The sequence below is a fragment of the Mesitornis unicolor genome, unplaced genomic scaffold, assembly GCF_000695765.1.
Source record: "Mesitornis unicolor isolate BGI_N332 unplaced genomic scaffold, ASM69576v1 scaffold737, whole genome shotgun sequence".
Classification (NCBI taxonomy): Eukaryota; Metazoa; Chordata; class Aves; order Mesitornithiformes; family Mesitornithidae; genus Mesitornis; species Mesitornis unicolor.
In genome coordinates, this window is record NW_010196914.1 from 3,686 (window position 1) to 20,852 (window position 17,167).

Below are 17,167 nucleotides of genomic sequence, written 5' to 3' on the forward strand. Positions count from 1 at the left end.
TGATTCATTCCCACCTGATCTTGAGTGTCCCATTTTTGACTATCAATGAAAAAGGCATTAAGGGATATTCTGTGAAATGAGGCCAAGCTGAGATGCCAGGCAGGGAGATTGAGGGGAGAATTTGGCCTTTAGGTGACTCCTGAAACTTTCCAGTGAGAGGAGTTCTGCAATAATGTTATAACAGTATCATCACAGGGCTCTGGACAGGATTAGCACTCGCTGGTTTCAAGGACCTTAAAAACAGGCTGAGACAAATGGAAAAAAAAAGAACCAAATAAAAAAAACCCGCAACCAACCAAACTTAGTAATAAAAACCCCAAAACAACAAAAAACCCAACACTTCAAAAAGCAAAGGAAAAACCTCTTTCTGTCCCAAAAATTTGTTACCTAAGCAGCCAGGTAAGAAGAATGGATGAGCACAGGTCTGGTTTGTGTCTCTGTTGTGGGCTCTTTGAGAGATACCCATGTAAATCAATGTTGTTTTCCTTTTTGTCCTAGAAATACAGGCTTAAGGGGCCATTTGGCTGCTGAGACTGTAGTCTGGGAGCTGGGAAATGTGGGTTAATTTTCCTGCTCTGCTCCAGTTTTCCATACAGCCTTGGATAGCATCCTTGCTATGGTGGGATTCAGTTTACATGTGCTGAGCTGCTGGAAAGCCAGTGATACAGAGTACACCTGTATCAATGAAGAGAAAGCAGGGTTTATCTCATGCTTTGATGGATCAGCTTCTGACTGTGCTTCTCCTCTCCCTCTCCACTGCTGAGGGGCCCTTGATGTCCAGCTCCATAACCCCATCTTTTAGATAGCTAAAGGTGGACTCACCTGGAAAGTGAAGACAGTAGCACTTCTTGATAGTTATGGGTTTATTAAAGCCTGGGAGATGCTTACAGGAAAGGGAAAATGAGGAAAAGAAATACGTCTAGTTAGTTTCTAAGGAAGACACAGAGTTTTCAAAGCTAAATGTGAAAAGTGGATGGCTGGGGGCTGGAGAAGCGATGTCATTGGCTTTCATGGTGTGTGAACGGGCATCCAGAGGACTTGGCCTGCTGATAGTGCACAGTGCACTGAGGTGGGGTGGGATGCTGAGACACAAACAGTCATCTCCTTGGGGCCCGTTTTGTGCCCGCTTTCTGGTGTGCAGTGTCTGATGGCACTGTCTGTTTTGTCATCCTGCAGGTTACTCTGGCCAGGACTTTGACTGGGCAGACTACCAGAAGCAGTGCGGAGCGGAGGCAGCGCCTCACCTGTGCTTTCGAAATGTAAGTTCTCTTTTTTGCCTTTGCATCACTCCTCTGGGTCCGTGTGAAACAGAATAGTTTGCACAGAGAAGCTGCAGCGAGGCTTTGGGAGGTTCCACCAGACCAGCATGAGTCTGTTTTAGGAAGGAAGCTGGAGAAGTGTTTCAAGTCTCCATCCCTAAAAGAGGAGAAATATATCTTGCTCTTGACTTATCTGATTCATTTAGATGTCGTGCTCTTCATTACCACTTTGATTTTGTACAGCAGCCAGCACAAGAAGGATCTCAGCTGACCATTACAAGTAATTCAAGTGCTATTAAAAAAAGAAGCAGCAAACCCTACATTAAAAAATTGCATTGTATCATCTGGCCCTTTTTACATTCTGGGTGTTTTCTCTGGTTCCCAGGGGGATACATTTAACCAAACCAAATGTGTTTAAAAGTTAAGGTTGAAACTGTTTTGCTCAGAGGGGAAGAAGAGTGGTTAACCCTCATGGATGCTCTGGTCTTTGGGACGGTTCACGTGCTTGCTTGATACAGCAACAGTGATGTGAGGGTGAGCAGCACATCATTACACTGGGGCCATCAAGATTCAGAGCTTTGGGAATAGCCTTTTGCAGGCCGTTTTGTGGCTCTTATGGTCTGGCATCTGACATGTGTTCATCACTTGGTGAAAGGCGCATGTAGCCTTCTGCCTTTTCCAAAAACCTGGGGCTCTTCTTCATGCTCCCAGCAACTGATGGAAGTTGAGATCTCATCAGTAACTGAAAATGTGGTGGTACCTCAGGTGAGCGCAGAAGGGTTTGCAAAATAAAGCGGTGCTGGGAACGGTGGACATGCAGGTTCCTCTGGGAGTTACACAGCCTTTCGCTGTGCTCAGTGGTCATGAGACTGGGGTATGGGGTGTTTATGAAAAGCAGAACTGAGACAGTCTCACAGGACATGAGCCATGTTTTAGCATGGTGTATCAGAGTCTGTGAAATGGGCTTCCTCACTGGTGGTGGCTCAAGGACAGCCTGACTTGGAACAGACCTTTGATGGTGAATTGATGAATTTGAACATTTTTTATTGATGAGTTCAGAAGACTTCTATCATCAACACAGTTTGACCTGGGAATCAAATCAGGTGGGATTTCTTTGCCCCATTTATTGTGCCATCCTTTGCAAACCCCTCTGCCTCAAGGGACTTCAGGGAAAATTTCTGAGGGTGCTGAGGGAAGCAGGACAATGCTGCATCACACCGATAGAGAGGGATGACTGCTGCATTTCTGCAAGCACCCCTCCCTTTATATCTCTTTTCGTGTTGACAAGTAATGGATCTCTGCTCTCAACGCTGGCAGCCTTGAGAATAGCCTCTGCGTAATATCCTCCAAAGATTAAATCAGGCCTAAGCACTTTTTTTTTTAAGGAAACATTCATCAGATGAACATGTGTCTGTTATTCTTTCACTCTCGATAGCACAGTTCTCTGCAGAGAGATGTGATCTTGCTGTTGCCTCTTGCGCAGCCTTCCTGGGCAGGTCAGCCCGTTTGTTTCTTGGCTGTTTGATAGAAGCTTGTATTGCAAGCACATCTTCCACCTTGCCGCAGCCAGACATGGTGCTGGAAGTGGATATGCTGTAACTGTTTCCCTGGGGGGCTTATTTAACAAGGAGAGGCAGTTATGAAATGGATTGACATGACCAAATGCTTAGTAAAATAAACTCCCAGCTAACTGTTTTGCCATTGATTCTGTATAAATTAGCCTCCAGCACCGAATTGCAATGAAAGGAGCCGGTGTGATGATAAATGACGTTTTCTTGTTAGGCAACATAAAAGGCATTTAAACAAACTCACCTTGCTTTTTCTGCAGTCCTGGCCATTGGCAGCCTTTACAGGGTGAAGCTGATCTGTGTGCTGAGCAAGGCTTACGACAGTGCAGGCAGTGTTTGAGACTAGCAACATGTTCTTGGAAGGCCTTTTGATGAAAAAAAAGAGCAAATCCAGAAGGTTTTAGTCTCACAGAGAGCTCCCAGTGATTGTTCAAGGTGAAGTGCCCATGGTCCTAGGTGCTGTGCAAGTAGCAGAAGGGTTGAATTGGCTTCCAGTTGCTCACATGGGTGAGAGATTCGTGTCATTTTGAGTCAGTGACACTTATTACTCATTCTAATTATTATTAGCCAATATTTCAGCCAAGACGAAGAATCTTTTTGGGCTGCTGTGTGCAGACAGAAATGCAAGCACTCACAGCTGACCTGGTGCGGGATAGCTAGGACAGAGGCGAGGAAAAAGCAAGGAGAGGAATCCATGGCATGGCCACAGGTATTGCATCAGTGCATTCTAGGAATAGTGGTGGGGATATTGGGAAGGGACTGAGCATAACTGAAAGGCTTCTCTCTTGCTCCCAAACTTTTAGTACAGTGGGGGATGCTGCATTCTCACAAGCTCATGACCCCACATTTAGGTCCTGTCTTTCTTATTTGGGATGATGACCATTCATTTGGATATCATTGCTGTAATATCTGGCCTGACTTTGCCTTCGCCGGAGAAGAGTGAGAGGACAGTGGGGGACCTCAGATAACCTGTGAAAGACCTGTATCTTTGGTGCTGTATTTAAGTGTATGTATTAAGTGTACTGCTGTAGCAGAAAACACAACTGGCTCCATTTACGTCCATCTGCAACCAGTGAACTTATGTATCTGAAGTCCACACAGAAGGACCTTGTACATTGAGCTTAAAGTACTCCGTGTCAGAAACCATAATTGAACAGGTTACTAAAATTTCTCCAGCCTGGGCTACTAAATGTGTGGAGAAGTTTCTCTGGTCTCAGGCAAGATGGGTTATTTGCTTTACAAGGCTTCTCTTAGCAAGGTGAGAGATGCTCGAGCAGATACGGGAACCGGCAGTGTAATATCCTGTCAACAACAGTGGACAGCAAATGGATCACTAGCAAGCGTTCAAATACACTTGGAGCTGGTGTGGAATAACCTTCTCCCAGTCTCTGAGAGTTAGGGATTGGCATAAACCAAGCAATACATTGCTTCCTGATTTATTGCCATCATTATTTTTTCATATGGGTGTCTAGGGCAGTTCCATTTTCAGTCTTGGTGCATTTGTGTTCTTCAGCGTTTCCTGCACTTCCAGTGAAAAGCAAACCATGCTAAATTTATGCTTCCCAGTGGACAGCCTAATTAAAGTCATGCAGTGCAGCAATGCTATGCTTCAGTGTTGGTCCTTGACTCTTTCAGACATCCTTCAGCCGTGGCTTTACTAGGAACATGAAGCTGGAGGCGGTGAACCCCAGGAACCCTGCAGAGATATGTGTTGCTTCTATCACCTCAGTTAAAGGACGGTTAATGTGGCTTCACCTTGAAGGTACGTGCTGTAAAAGCGTCTTGTACTTGTGTGGTTCACTTAAACGCTCTGGTGATTTTGTCCTTCATCCTCTGCACAGAATGTTTTCTCCAGCCTTTCCTTTTTATGCATATCATCCAATAATATGTTGTAAAGAATTATTTTTCCCTGTTCTCTCCCTGAGGGAGCCACGAGACCTTCCACTCTCCCTTCCATATAGACTATATCAGAGTGATCTCCGTTGATGTCAGAAACCTCCTCACTGCCATCATGATAGATCTCCATCCTGGGAATGGAGGTCTCGCCTCGCATGGCATTTTCTGCCCCCTGCAACCTCATTGCTTCCTTCCTTTCTCTTCCTTTCATTCCTTTTTTTCACCTAGGTCTGTAAAACTTCTGCAATATACACCGCTTCTCACCATGGCCATCACATGCTTACATCCCTTCTCCCTGTCATTGTGTAATTCCTTTCGTTGATCTAAGAGAGCTCTTGCAGGCAGTAACTATTTTATAGAGTTTAGAAAGCTACCACCTTATAGAGAACACCACCAGTGTACAAGCAGTATTAGGAGAGTGCTGAAAAACTAGCAGAGCATAATACCATATCAAAACTTCAATTTCCACCTTGAAATGAGGTATAGATGAGCTCATTTTTAATATGGTTTTGCTTTTGGAACTTTCTTTCTCAATTCATCTGGGCAAGGATTTCTTAAATAAATGTAATATAGAACAAAGCAGGGATTCTTCTTATAGCTTTAAGAACAGTGTTATTTGTGAAGTCACCAAGAGTGGAAAGCCGTGCTCATTTAAGGGTTTTGATGGGCACTGTGATAAACCATAAAGTTGTTGTAGCATCTATCATTGTCACAATGTAGTTTAGTTGTTTGAAGCTACTGGCTTCATCTGTAAGGGATATAAGGGCTTCAGTTTTCCTTTGAAATCAATAGTGATGGGGTCAGCATCAACTACAAATGCAATATGCTTCTTTGCTTTCTTCTGGAGAACCATGAAACTATCAAACGCACTTCTGGTGGCTCACAGTCCTGCTCATCAGCAACCTTTATGAGATCTGTCCTGCTGCCTCTTGGTGAATACATAAGGCAGACCTGCTGTCTCATGTGCTGCCAGCCCTGACACAGTCAAAAAGCAACATCTTACTGGAACCCTCACGTTGGCAAAACAAAATGCATTTGGTTGAGCCACTACAACGGTTCAGGGAGATGTGATGTTAAAATGCCTCCACCCCTTTGTTTGCAGTCACAGACTGGCAGGTCAATACAGTGCAGCTCTGCTTAGGCATTTCTTATAGATGCCACTATATAATTCAAAGCCTCCCTGTAGGATTGGGCTGATGAAAGAGCAGCATCTCTTAAATGCTTACTGTGTACAACCCCAGGAAGTCCACTGGCATGTTGTCTCAGTGAGCTGGGAGGAAAGCAAGGCACAGGCATGCTGTGCAGCTCAGGAAGCAGTGCATGCTTCTGGTATCCCAGACTCCTAAGAGGAGGAGAGGATGGGGACAAATGAAGCTTGTGCTGAGCTCCAGAGTACAGGAAGCAGAATTAAAAGGAAGCAGAATTAAAAGGAAGCAGAATAAGTCTTTCCTTTGCTAAAGTCAGTGGCACTTGCTTGCTCCATGGGAGCTCTGTAGCAGGAGGTGGGAGGGAGTAAAGAAGTCACCTCTGTCTTCTCTGATGGCCCATGGGGTCAGTGTGCTGGCTCACGAGTAATTATTCTGAAGTGCATTGAAGCTGGGTTTACTGTTTTTGCAAAAGCTGTGTGAACCCTCACTCTCAGAGATGAATGCAAGTTTATTTTGGCCCTTCCAGGGTAAACAGTTAGGAAAGGGTTAATGTGAGTAGAAAACGTAGTTGAGCACATGATTTCAGGATAGGGCAGAGGAATAGAGGTCACAACAAGAGGTTCTTGCAGAAATCCCATGTAAGATGAAGTCTCAAGCCTGATCTGCACTAAAGGTCACCTTGCCTCCTCTGAGATGCTCAACTCTCAGTCTTTTGGGACTGGAAGACGGTGAATATTAATTGTATTGCTTCATCATCACCTGGCACCTCACCTTCAACATGATGCTACATTGATTATAACAACCCAAGAAATATTTCAGCATCTGACAGTGTGCAGTGCGATTTGTACAAGAGTCTCTAACCAAAACCTTTAAGGTTAGTAAAAACATTGTCAGGTAACCCATTTGTGCTAGCAGCTTGCTCTAAACTATAAGGAAGGCAGATGTTAAGTGGTGATTAGCTCTACAGAAGTAACATTATATGGTCGACAAGGCTTTCCTGTCACCTCTGTGATAAATCCCATTCTTAGGGAATTGTAACTCAGTTGCTACCTAAAGCGAGGTTCCTCCTGACCTAAAGCTTGTCAGACCAAATCATTCGTGCCTCATGTCTAAGCCTCATGGTTTGGGCTGGCTGAGATTTGAGGAGAGCAGAGCTGCAAGTGTGTGCCCGAATGCAGCAGAGATGGGAGATGCAGGAGAGCTTGGTCGTCCTGCTCCATCCCTGACATGGAGCTGTCGCCCCAGGCACTTTGTCTCCTCTGTGATTATCTCCAGTGTACAGAGCAGGTAGAACTTCACAGGTTTTGGTTTTTTAATCTGAGATAACTGGTTGCTTTCTGACTTGAGGCAGCAAAAGCTCCTCTGCGGCTCAGTCCAGGAACATAACAAATATTTTTGTTTAAGTAGCTGGACTCAACGCTTGTTTGAAATTCAGTTCTCACTAAGGCTGTGGTTGAATTTACACCCATCTGGTCAAGGAACCTGACCCATTTTGGTAACTCCTCTTCTTAAATGGCCAGGTGCCTTCCCTTTTATATGCAGATTTTGTGGATGCTCCCTCCCTGGCCAGGTTGGACGGGGCTTGGAGCAGCCTGGGCTGGTGGAGAAGTCCCTGCCCGTGGAGGAGTTGGACTGGATGAGCTTTAAGGTCCCTTCCAATACAAACCGTTCTGTGATTTTATGTGGTTTGGGAATCCTTTTTTAAAATAATTTTTTCCTCTAAGCTCTAATCCTTTCAAAGGGACTCAACTCTTGGCTGTTATAGTGAATGGGAAATGCTGTTTCTTGGGTCTTTAAATCAACTGGTCCTCCAAGACCCCGGATAGGGGCAGGGAGAGGGCCAGACACTCCCATCTTGCTCCCCTCCCTCATCTCTTTCTCCCTGCCTTTTACTCTTTTAATTTCTTAAGGGATGTTTTTTACAACTTGTAATAAAAAAACCTGTGTGCATCTCCTTGTCTTTTGAGTTCTGATAGATAGATGCTTTAGGCTTGTTTTATATCTCAACACCAGGAATAGAATGATCTGTAGTAAAAGGAAAAGATGCAAAAGACTGCAAAAATAAAAAGAGATCTTTGCTGCTGTTGAAATGCATGACTACAGTATGCACAGTGTTATGCTAAAACTAGGCTTTAAAAAAAACCCAAAACCCTGCATGCAGAGTTGTAAAATAAATGTGGCTTGAACTGCGGCATGGTTTTTTTTTTACTCCATTAATACACTATTGTTTCTAACTGATTATTTATATTCTGGTAGCAGCAAGACTCCCCAGCTTCCATGGGAGCCCATCGCTGAAGATCTCGGGTCCCACCATTTATCATGGGACACGTCTGAAGCTTTCATTGTTGCCCTCCCAGTTTCGCTGTTTGACAGCCCAAACTGCAGCCATAAAACAGGACGCAGTAGTTAAGCAGCATCGAGTTAGACATGAGGGAACATTGCTTAATAAATCAGGCTTTGTACAGTAGCAAAACTCGGTAAACTTCAGGGTGAGCATTTAATGAGCAGCAGTATAGTTCCCCCGTGGTGGAAGAGAAGCACAGGGCCGATCCGAGGCTGTGCGCATCCCATCACTTTCTGCTACTTTATTACTCATCATCTGCATTGTTAATTTTTACTGGTTCATTTTAGATTTTAAAGCTGAAGCTTTCTGGTGTGAATTTATACAAGTAATAATGTACACTCTCTGCACAGCCTAGGAATTTGAGGAAAACTCTTTTGTTAATCACTTCTCCAGAGAGGTTTTCCGTAATTTTCCCTCTGAGAATTTTCCAGAGCTGCTGCTCTGTTCTACCCATCCTGTATGATTTGTAGCAGGAGATAGAGGTTTTGCTCACCCTGTTTCCCGTCTCCTTGTTCTCTTCCTTTCCATTTTTTAGACCTTTCGAGTCTCACAGACATTTCTTAAGTCTGGGAAAATGGCAGCATAAAATGCAGCAAATGAAACTAATGAGTCTCAAACAAGCTGTTTTCCACTCATATGAATGAGGCCAAACGAAGCAGTAAGATGTCAGAAGCGGAAGGCAGGGTTATGGATTGCCAGAGGGAAGAAGCAGTGCCAGGGAGGACAGAGTAGCTGTGAATGTGTCTTGCAAGAGGAATAGCGGGGTTGCAGGAGATCAGACGCGATGGTGCTTTCGTGCTTGTCAGGGCAGCTGCAGCCGTAGCCATAAACTTCAAAACCAAAATGTTTGTGTCACATCTATTGTCGCTTGCAAGCAGGGAAGTACATTCAATCTGTTTATTTGGTCAGAATAACACCGTAGAACAGTTACAGTAATGACTACAGTGGATTTTCCCAGATCTGGTGAAACTTCAGTGGGAACTGTGTTGATCTCTTGCTCTTGATCCATGACTTGTTCACTTCACGCATGTCTTGCCTCTGACTTGAGCAGTTCTCCCATCAGCTCCTTGGCTGGATTTGTGGTGTTAGGTGGAAATGTTTTTGCCTACTGGAGACCGCAGCTTTCACCAGGTTCAAACTGAGCAGTGACCTCTTGGTATTTCCTCATGCAGGGAAATGGTTTTGCAGGGAATGCCAGCTCTTGAGACCTTGCATTGAGGTTCAGCTGCTTGCATGAGCAGGTTGTGTCCTCTGTTGTGTCTTCATCCTATCCTCTACCCTTCTCCATATCCTGGTGAAATAAAGACTGTATCTTCAATGTATGATCTGTGAACACGATCCAGGGCTCAGAGGAATACCACGAAGACATTAATGAACCTGTGCAGACATCGTGATTTCACTTTTTTAATTACTTCCTCCAGCGGTGTGAGAGCACCAGCACCTATTTCCTTGCTTCCTTTGAGTTTTCATACAAACCAGCAAGTTTATTACTAGAGACAAGACAAGATTGATCCAAATGCTGCATCTCAGCCTCGATGCCATTCCCATCACAAAGTTCAATTACTGTTTCAATTACGCTGCAAGCCCTTGATGAACATTCATTAGTGGGACGTTCCCTGTAGTCATTTAGCTGTGTGCAGTCAAACACTGCTGCATTAAGCACGATGCAAAGATGCTGTAACAGATGCAAAGGCAAGGATGCTGCAGGGGAAGCTGCTGATCCTTTGGTGTCTTTTATTAGGAGATCGTCTCATGCTGATTCTGGTCCTGGGGTAGAAATGGCAGAGGGAGGTGAAGTTGCTGGCCAGGCTGTGCCAGCGCAGATGGACTTGAATTGGAGTAATTAAATGGTGTCTTGACTCAGGTCCTGGAGTTGTTTTCAAAAGAACTCGGAGCCAGCGGGAGTATTTCGATTTGCTGCAGTGGGCTTGGAGTGCAGTCCACATAACCCGAGACAGGAGAGTGTCTTCTAAAGGAGGCATAATAACCAAACTGGAAAAGATTTGCTTTAAGCAGAGATTTTCAGTGGAGGTTTGGAGTCAGTATTATGCCAGAGATCTTAGTGCATCTGTCCCACTTGGGGTTTTTATCCTGCTTCTCCCTTGCTGGGTGATCAGGTCGTGTTGTAGTGAGGAGCCCTAGGAGAATTCATGGCACCTCTTGACAGAAGAGTGGCCATCTCCCACCCTTAAAAACAGGGACTGAAGGGCAGAACTACATGAAAAAGCTTCAGGTGGGCATTGGGGCATAAAGACCTATCACATTCGTTATCATCCTGTTCCAGTTCATATTTACTTTCTTACCAGCAAGACCAAGCACCCAGCTGGCCTCCTGCTAACTTGCTTGTGCAAGTCTACAAACAGGTCATCTTGTTGGGTAAAGTTGTGCGTGTTTAACCTTACTGGCTTTTGACTGCTTCACTGTGTACCCTTAGTGTGCTCTTAATGGAGATTTTATCTGGAATCATATAGCACTGTAAATGCAACAGTCTTATCATTGCTGTCCGTGCAGAATTGCAGACAAAATGATGCCTGATTTTGATGCAGGGAAGCAGATTTATTTTTATGTGTTCCATTGTTTGCTTCCCTTGGTTCATGATGAATGCTCGAATGGCTCCGAGCTTGGTATTCCCATGTCTAAATTACATTATAAATTTGTGTTTATAGGTTTACAGATGCCCTCTCCAGAATACATAGTTGATGTAGAGTCTATGGACATTTTCCCCGTTGGCTGGTGTGAAGCGAATGCTTATAACCTAACTCCACCACACAAAGCTGTTTGTAAGTACATGGAAACCTCAAGCAGCATTGATACTACATCAACGGATTGATCAGGGAGTTTGTCTTATGTCTATAATGCAGTTTTTGAAACTACCAACCTAACTAGCAGACTGGTAACCAGGCTGCAAGTGTACTCTAACAAATATTAATACATCTAATTAGTGACCAGACTCCGCAGCACTGGTATCATGCAACTTGTACTTGTCTGTTGCTCTAAAAATTGGGATTATTTGCTCTGGGAAAGGCTGTTACGTGGTTTGGGATTGTGCAGGGTGGGTTGTGGGTTTGTGGTGGGGTTGTTGGAGTGAAACCAGGTTTCGTTGTGCTGAGCCAAGTTCACTTGGGCAGCTGAGTGAATTAGGGACGCAGGACCTCAAATTGGTAAAAAACCTCTAAAATATAGGGTGAAATGGACATAAGGAGTCCATCCAAGTGCTCCATCTCCAAAGCAGGATCTGCTCCATCTAAACTGAGAAATATTTGCTCTCCTCCTGTGATGGAGTTTCTGCCCCTTCCCAGGGTATGTCCCCCGTTATTTCACTGCCCTTACCAGCTCAGAGATTTCCCTAGTATTTAATTTAAATTTCTCCAGGCACAATTAAGCCCATAGTGTTTTGTCCTGCCTCCAGTGCAGTATCAAGACCAGTTTCTTTCATTTCCATTTCCATGTGAAGGCCATTAGTGAGTGCTCAGTGGCTTGGTGGTGTTCTCCTGTTCCTCACAGAAATTATCCAACCCGATCTCAAGCCAACAGATGAAAAATTAGCCTTGCTGTTTATATTGATCTACATCTGAAAGGAAAATTTTAAAATGTGTCAAACCCTTTTGAAGAGTTAAATACGGTTAAGTTAAAAATCAGGCAGCCGGGGCCTAATTTGGGAGAATACTGCTATGGCAACATTATGCAGCCTTATCGCAATTTATAGCTTGGGATAGATTATGCTGGAGGTAATCATGCTTGTAAAATGTAATCTTATCCATATGTGTTTCTGTATGGAAAAATATTTGTGTTTTTTATTTTAATTTTTTTTTATGCTGATCCCATAAAACACAATGTTAGCATTCCAGAGGAAAGATTAAACGTGTTATTACATCTTTAAAGTAGGTTTTAATGATGTAGTGACTTACTTAAGAAATACCAAGAAAAGATGACGATAGTAATTAAATACCATTTCATTGCGTTAGAAGTTATTTTATAGTCAATGCATTTATACAGCTTCTTATGTGTTATGGGTATACTTTATAGGACAGAAGAGTACAAAACTATTTTTTTCTTTCTCGCTTCATTTTTGCAGTGCGAAGGAAAAGAAGAATTGCAGTTGTACAACCAGAAAAGCAGTAAGTTTTTGTTGCTTGGGGGGATATTTTTATAGAGATGCATCAGGTCTTCCAGGGAAGATAACACACAGCAGCTGAGTGACTTTGCTAACGACTGCCCAGATACTGCAGCAGAGTCAGCAAGGGAGTTCCTTTAAATCTAAAATGTTTGTGAACATATAAAAAAATATTTGCAGTAGAAATATATTACTATCTGGGACTCGGTAGCCAGTGTCTAATAGCCAGTAAGGGATGTTTATGGAAGACAGGCATGTGCCAGGAGGATATTTCCCTATCTAGCCCTCACACTTTCTAGAAACTAGAATTTAAGAGACTTAAGTGTGAATATTTGTAGTCTGAATGGCTAAAGCTCACAGGCCAGAGTTTATTTTTGGATGATGGCTGATGCTTCTGCAATATGCTGGCCCTGGGCTATGATAAACTGTGTGGAAGTGGGGTTGCATTTGAAGTATCTCCATTCCTCAGTCCAGGCGAGTGTTAGTGTATCTCTTGGTCCATCCCAAAAGCTGGTGCTGCCCCTTTGCCCCATTGAACACTCTTAAATACACTGAATTGCTGTTTAACAGGTTACCATCCACAGTGCCTGTTGAGAAAATACCTCATGACCTCTCCCCGGTTCCTCAGCCAGACACCACAGGTAAGGCTGCTCGGCATCAGCGGGATCCTAATTTCAAGGACCTGTTGCTTGCATGGAGGGGAATGACCCCAAAAAAGGGAGTGAATGTGTCATATGGGTAGGGAGATGGGACCACATCCTCAGGAGGTGTCAGATGGTGTGGATTCCCCAACAGCGTGAGGAGTCTCTGATGTAGAGCATGTGAGGGTCTGGTCCCCTGCATGTGAACATCAGATCTTGCTGGGGTTATCAGAGTTCCCCTGCAGCTTGCCCATTTCAGCTGACGATGTTAGGTCCAGGCTAATGAAGCCCTGGTGGAGATGGATGCGACTTCTTTTTAATTGGTATCAATGAAATTGCTTACACCGGGACTTAATGTGTCCCTATGTTAGCATCATGACTGTGTGGCATGGCTGTTACTTCTGCTAAAGGCAAATTATTCTCCTCTTTAGCAATGGCAGGAGTCTCTGAGAGTGCAATACTCATCCAGTTAGTTGCACAGACTCAGCAGGAGGGACAGGATTTAACTCACTTTATTTCAGCAGTCTGTGGGGCACGCATTGGCATCTGAGCCAACGTCCCAGAGCCCTGTGACAATCAAATGGGGAGAAACAGGCTCATTCTGGGTATGATAACCAAAGTGGATAACCACTTGAATAGCACATGAATCGCATCTAGAAGTGCCCACTTCTCTCCATGGGCTGGCTATAAAGGAGCCCAGTGTAATTAGCCTAGACAAAGGAAACTACCCTGTAGACCCATGTTGGGTCAGGTGAACAGCCCATCGGTGCTTACTGGGTTGGACAGTAGATGACCAGGGGTTTGTGAAGCCTTCCACCTGAATTTTCTCCCTGAGCCCATTCTGTATCTGTGAGAGGCAACTAATATGTTCCCTTTCTGGCAAGTTGTAACTGAGTTGCTCACGTCCATCTGCGATGTGAGTTATGAAAGAGCCTCGGGTCACGTTATGAATGAAATCCTTTCCTGATTCTCCCTTTGGTGCATCCAAATCAGTTGCTGTTGAAAGCAATTCCTTTTCCCATGTCAGATGGAGTCTAGTAGCAGAAGCTTCTCTACCTTCTGTCCCTGAGAAGACTTTGTGCCTCATTTACTCTTCTCCCCTCCTTTCAACATCTAGGAGGAAGAAGAAGGGCACTTGATTCATTGTGCAAAAGTGCTGCATGCACATCAATGCTACTTTCTCCTTGCAGGCACCATCAATGGGAGATACTGCTGCCCCCAGCTCTACATCAACCACCGCTGCTTCTCAGGACCATATTTAAACAAAGGCAGAATAGCAGAGCTACCTCAGTCTGTCGGGCCTGGCAAGTGTGTGCTGGTCCTCAAAGAGGTATGGCTCAGCTATCTTTTGGGGGGGGGGGTATCAGGGGAATGCATGGGTCATGGGTTGCCAGGCCCAGAATTTGAAAAGACAGCACCTAAAATTGTCCTGGAGCTCTGTGGTGGTTTCCATAAGTCAAAACTGCAAGCTGGAAAGAGAGGGTAGGTATATGTATTGTGGGTTTTGATGGGAGCAGTGACATTTTTGAAACATGGGGAGTTCTGTTGGGAAGGAGCAGGTTTTATCTAACTGTGTGCAAGAGAACTCATGTTCTGCTGAGAGCTGTCCCCAGAGAGGACCTCTGTGGTTGTTGCCATCAACCTGTTTATCAGCATCCGCAGTACTGTTAGGCCGGCAGTTTTCATGTATGTGACACCTCTGTATGGGTGACTATGGTCCAATGGGACCCAAGCCATCAGGATCCGGAGTGAACAGTGCAAAAGGCCAAGCAGGGGGGTGTGCTATGTGCTGAATGGAGGCTGTGGTGTACCCAGCTTTTGCTGAATGTGGGTTGGTTTATTCCATGCGGCAGAGATGGCAGGGCACCACTATCTGTTCACTTAGTCCTGACTGAATCAGTGCTTGCTTTGGGCCAAATCCAGAGTCTTGAGTGATCTTCCATCTTTCTGATCCATACCTATATGAACCCAGCTTGATGTGGATGCAAGGGCATATCTGAGCTCCCTCTGCCCTTGGTGGGAAATCATGTAAACTTCTAGGTTGCCATTTATCTGATGTATTTGCAAGACCCACAGTGCCCAGCTCAGGATGTTTGCAGTTGTCTGAAATTAGATGAGTCCCAGCCCTTAACAGAAATACCTGAAAGGTGAGATTCCTCTCAAATTACCCACCACTTCTGCAAACACATCTGTACTGTACTGCAGTGCAGAGTGACTCCTGTGTCCTCATTCACTTGCTTATCACCTATGTGCACTGCTTTATACACAGCAGCACTGCTGGTTGTCTTACGTGGTTGAAAGCTGCCTGTGCAGTTGGGACACTTGAGTGTCAAAGAAGCAAGTCAAAAATAGCCCTCAGCAGAAAGCAGGATAAAGTGGTTGCTGAGCAAAAGTTGGCAGCTGCCAAATTTGAAAGCAAGTTCATAGTGGCTTGCTGATGGGGAGCATTAGTCTAATGCTACTTGAAAAACAGGCAATCAGAAAGCATCATGGGGTAAATATGAGGCATGCACAGTCAATGCTCATGCTAATATTTCTTCCTCCTTTCCTCCTGGAATTTGGATTTTGAAAGCATAAGCTGTGCAAAGCTTATGCCAGGTCCTCCCTTAGTATCTTAAGTCTTTGCTGCATAGACTAACACTAGCTTCTCCGAATTCCCCAAGAATGGGACCAGTTACCAACTGTGGACACCAACCTGAGTTTCCTACAGAAAGGCTATTTCCTCTTGCTCTGCCTCCTTACAGAATTGTCTGCTGAGGGAGCAGGTAGTAGTGTGTGTGACGTGAGCATCTTGCTTTTGGAGACATGAATGACTTCCCAGGGAGCAGGACAATGGCAATTGGTGTGTTACTTCACAGATAAATTCAAGCTCATTCTGGCTACAGAGACCAAATTCTGGAAAGGATGAAGAGAAGACATTCAGAGTGTTGCTGTAGGGGAGATGCACCTGGTTCTCATGAGCTGAGACAAGAGGTGTCAGCAGCTCAGAGAACCATGGCCAGGGGCGATGATAGAGGTACCCAGCATGTGGAGGAGGCAAGAAGTGGCAAATACAACGTCCCTGTATCGAGATGAAAATCTGTAGCACCTGCCAGATCACCCAAAAGGACCGCAGAGCTGAGTGGTGAGAACAGCACAGGAGATATCTCCTCCAGCCCAAGACCACAGCCACAAGGCTTTGCACAGCTGAGTTGCTTGCAAGGGTCCCCCTCCCTATAAACCCAGTCTTGTTGCTGAACTTGATGCCTTTGTCTTGCTTTGCATCCACTGATGATACGGCCCCGAGAATGCAAATGCATTATAATTATCTCTCTCTCACTATATAGGAAAATTGCAGGCCATTGTAAATTATGCATCAGCATAACTTGTCTGGAATAGATAAATTATACATGGGCTTTACTTTGGCAACACCCAGGGGAGGGTGGGAAAGACAACTCAAAACAACAGCTACGATGGAAAAAACAGAGTCAGTCGCAGTCTGGCAAGAGCTTTTAAAATCACCCTGGTCTCCAGCTATAACTCACTGCCTTTAGAGATGCTCTAGTTAAAAACCTGTGCCAGTTGCCAGCCAGTTGACAGTGAGCAGCAGCCTCCGTGACAGAGATGCTGCCGTGTTTGGCACTGATGGGAACCCCAGACTAAAATCAGCTGAACAGCCAACCCTACCCCATTCACTGGCCTGGGTTACTTGTAAAGTGAGAGGAGATTAAATGTCTTCTCCCCACCAGCACCAGGTGATAAGAGACCTTGGTCCTGGCTGGGTTCTGAGGGAGTAGCTCCCCATCCTCTGCCTTCCTCCACACTCAAATCATCAGGCATGTGACAAAAAATGCAGCACACTTGTAGTTCATGATGCTCCTCTGCCCTTTTATCCCCAAGGTCTTGTCCTTCCTTAACCTTTATCACTGATGCAGTGAAGCATCATTTGAGATCCAGCTCCAAATGCTTGTAGTGATACAGCTGTCAGTCTGTACTGCTTGAGTCTGGCTTAAACAAGGTTAGGAGCCACCCTTACAGTGTGGAGTAGGGACATCTCCTTCCATTTGAGTAGTCTGGGCTGTTCTCTCCTGAGGTTTCGGCAGAGAAGGAGCACGGATAGGTTTGCTTTTTTGCAGCACCTCTTTTCCGGCAGAACAGGCATTTCTGCTGAGTTACTGGATCTGCCCTATTTCTGCCCAATTGCTTTGTCTTAGTGTT

General features: G+C 44.8%; 1 protein-coding gene across 1 annotated transcript in view; it reads left to right on the forward strand.

Moving 5' to 3' along the window:
- Nucleotides 1-1,176: 1,176 nt before the first annotated feature.
- The window catches only part of SFMBT2 (Scm-like with four mbt domains 2), a gene marked incomplete at its 5' end in the record, with an annotated part of 34,813 nt that continues 18,822 nt past the window's right edge, over nt 1,177-17,167 (forward strand). The window contains 6 exons of the mRNA XM_010188620.1: nt 1,177-1,259; nt 4,463-4,589; nt 10,882-10,995; nt 12,291-12,333; nt 12,900-12,970; nt 14,161-14,300. Of these exons, the coding sequence (XP_010186922.1) occupies nt 1,177-1,259; nt 4,463-4,589; nt 10,882-10,995; nt 12,291-12,333; nt 12,900-12,970; nt 14,161-14,300 (578 nt within the window). The remainder of the gene's footprint in view (nt 1,260-4,462; nt 4,590-10,881; nt 10,996-12,290; nt 12,334-12,899; nt 12,971-14,160; nt 14,301-17,167) is intronic.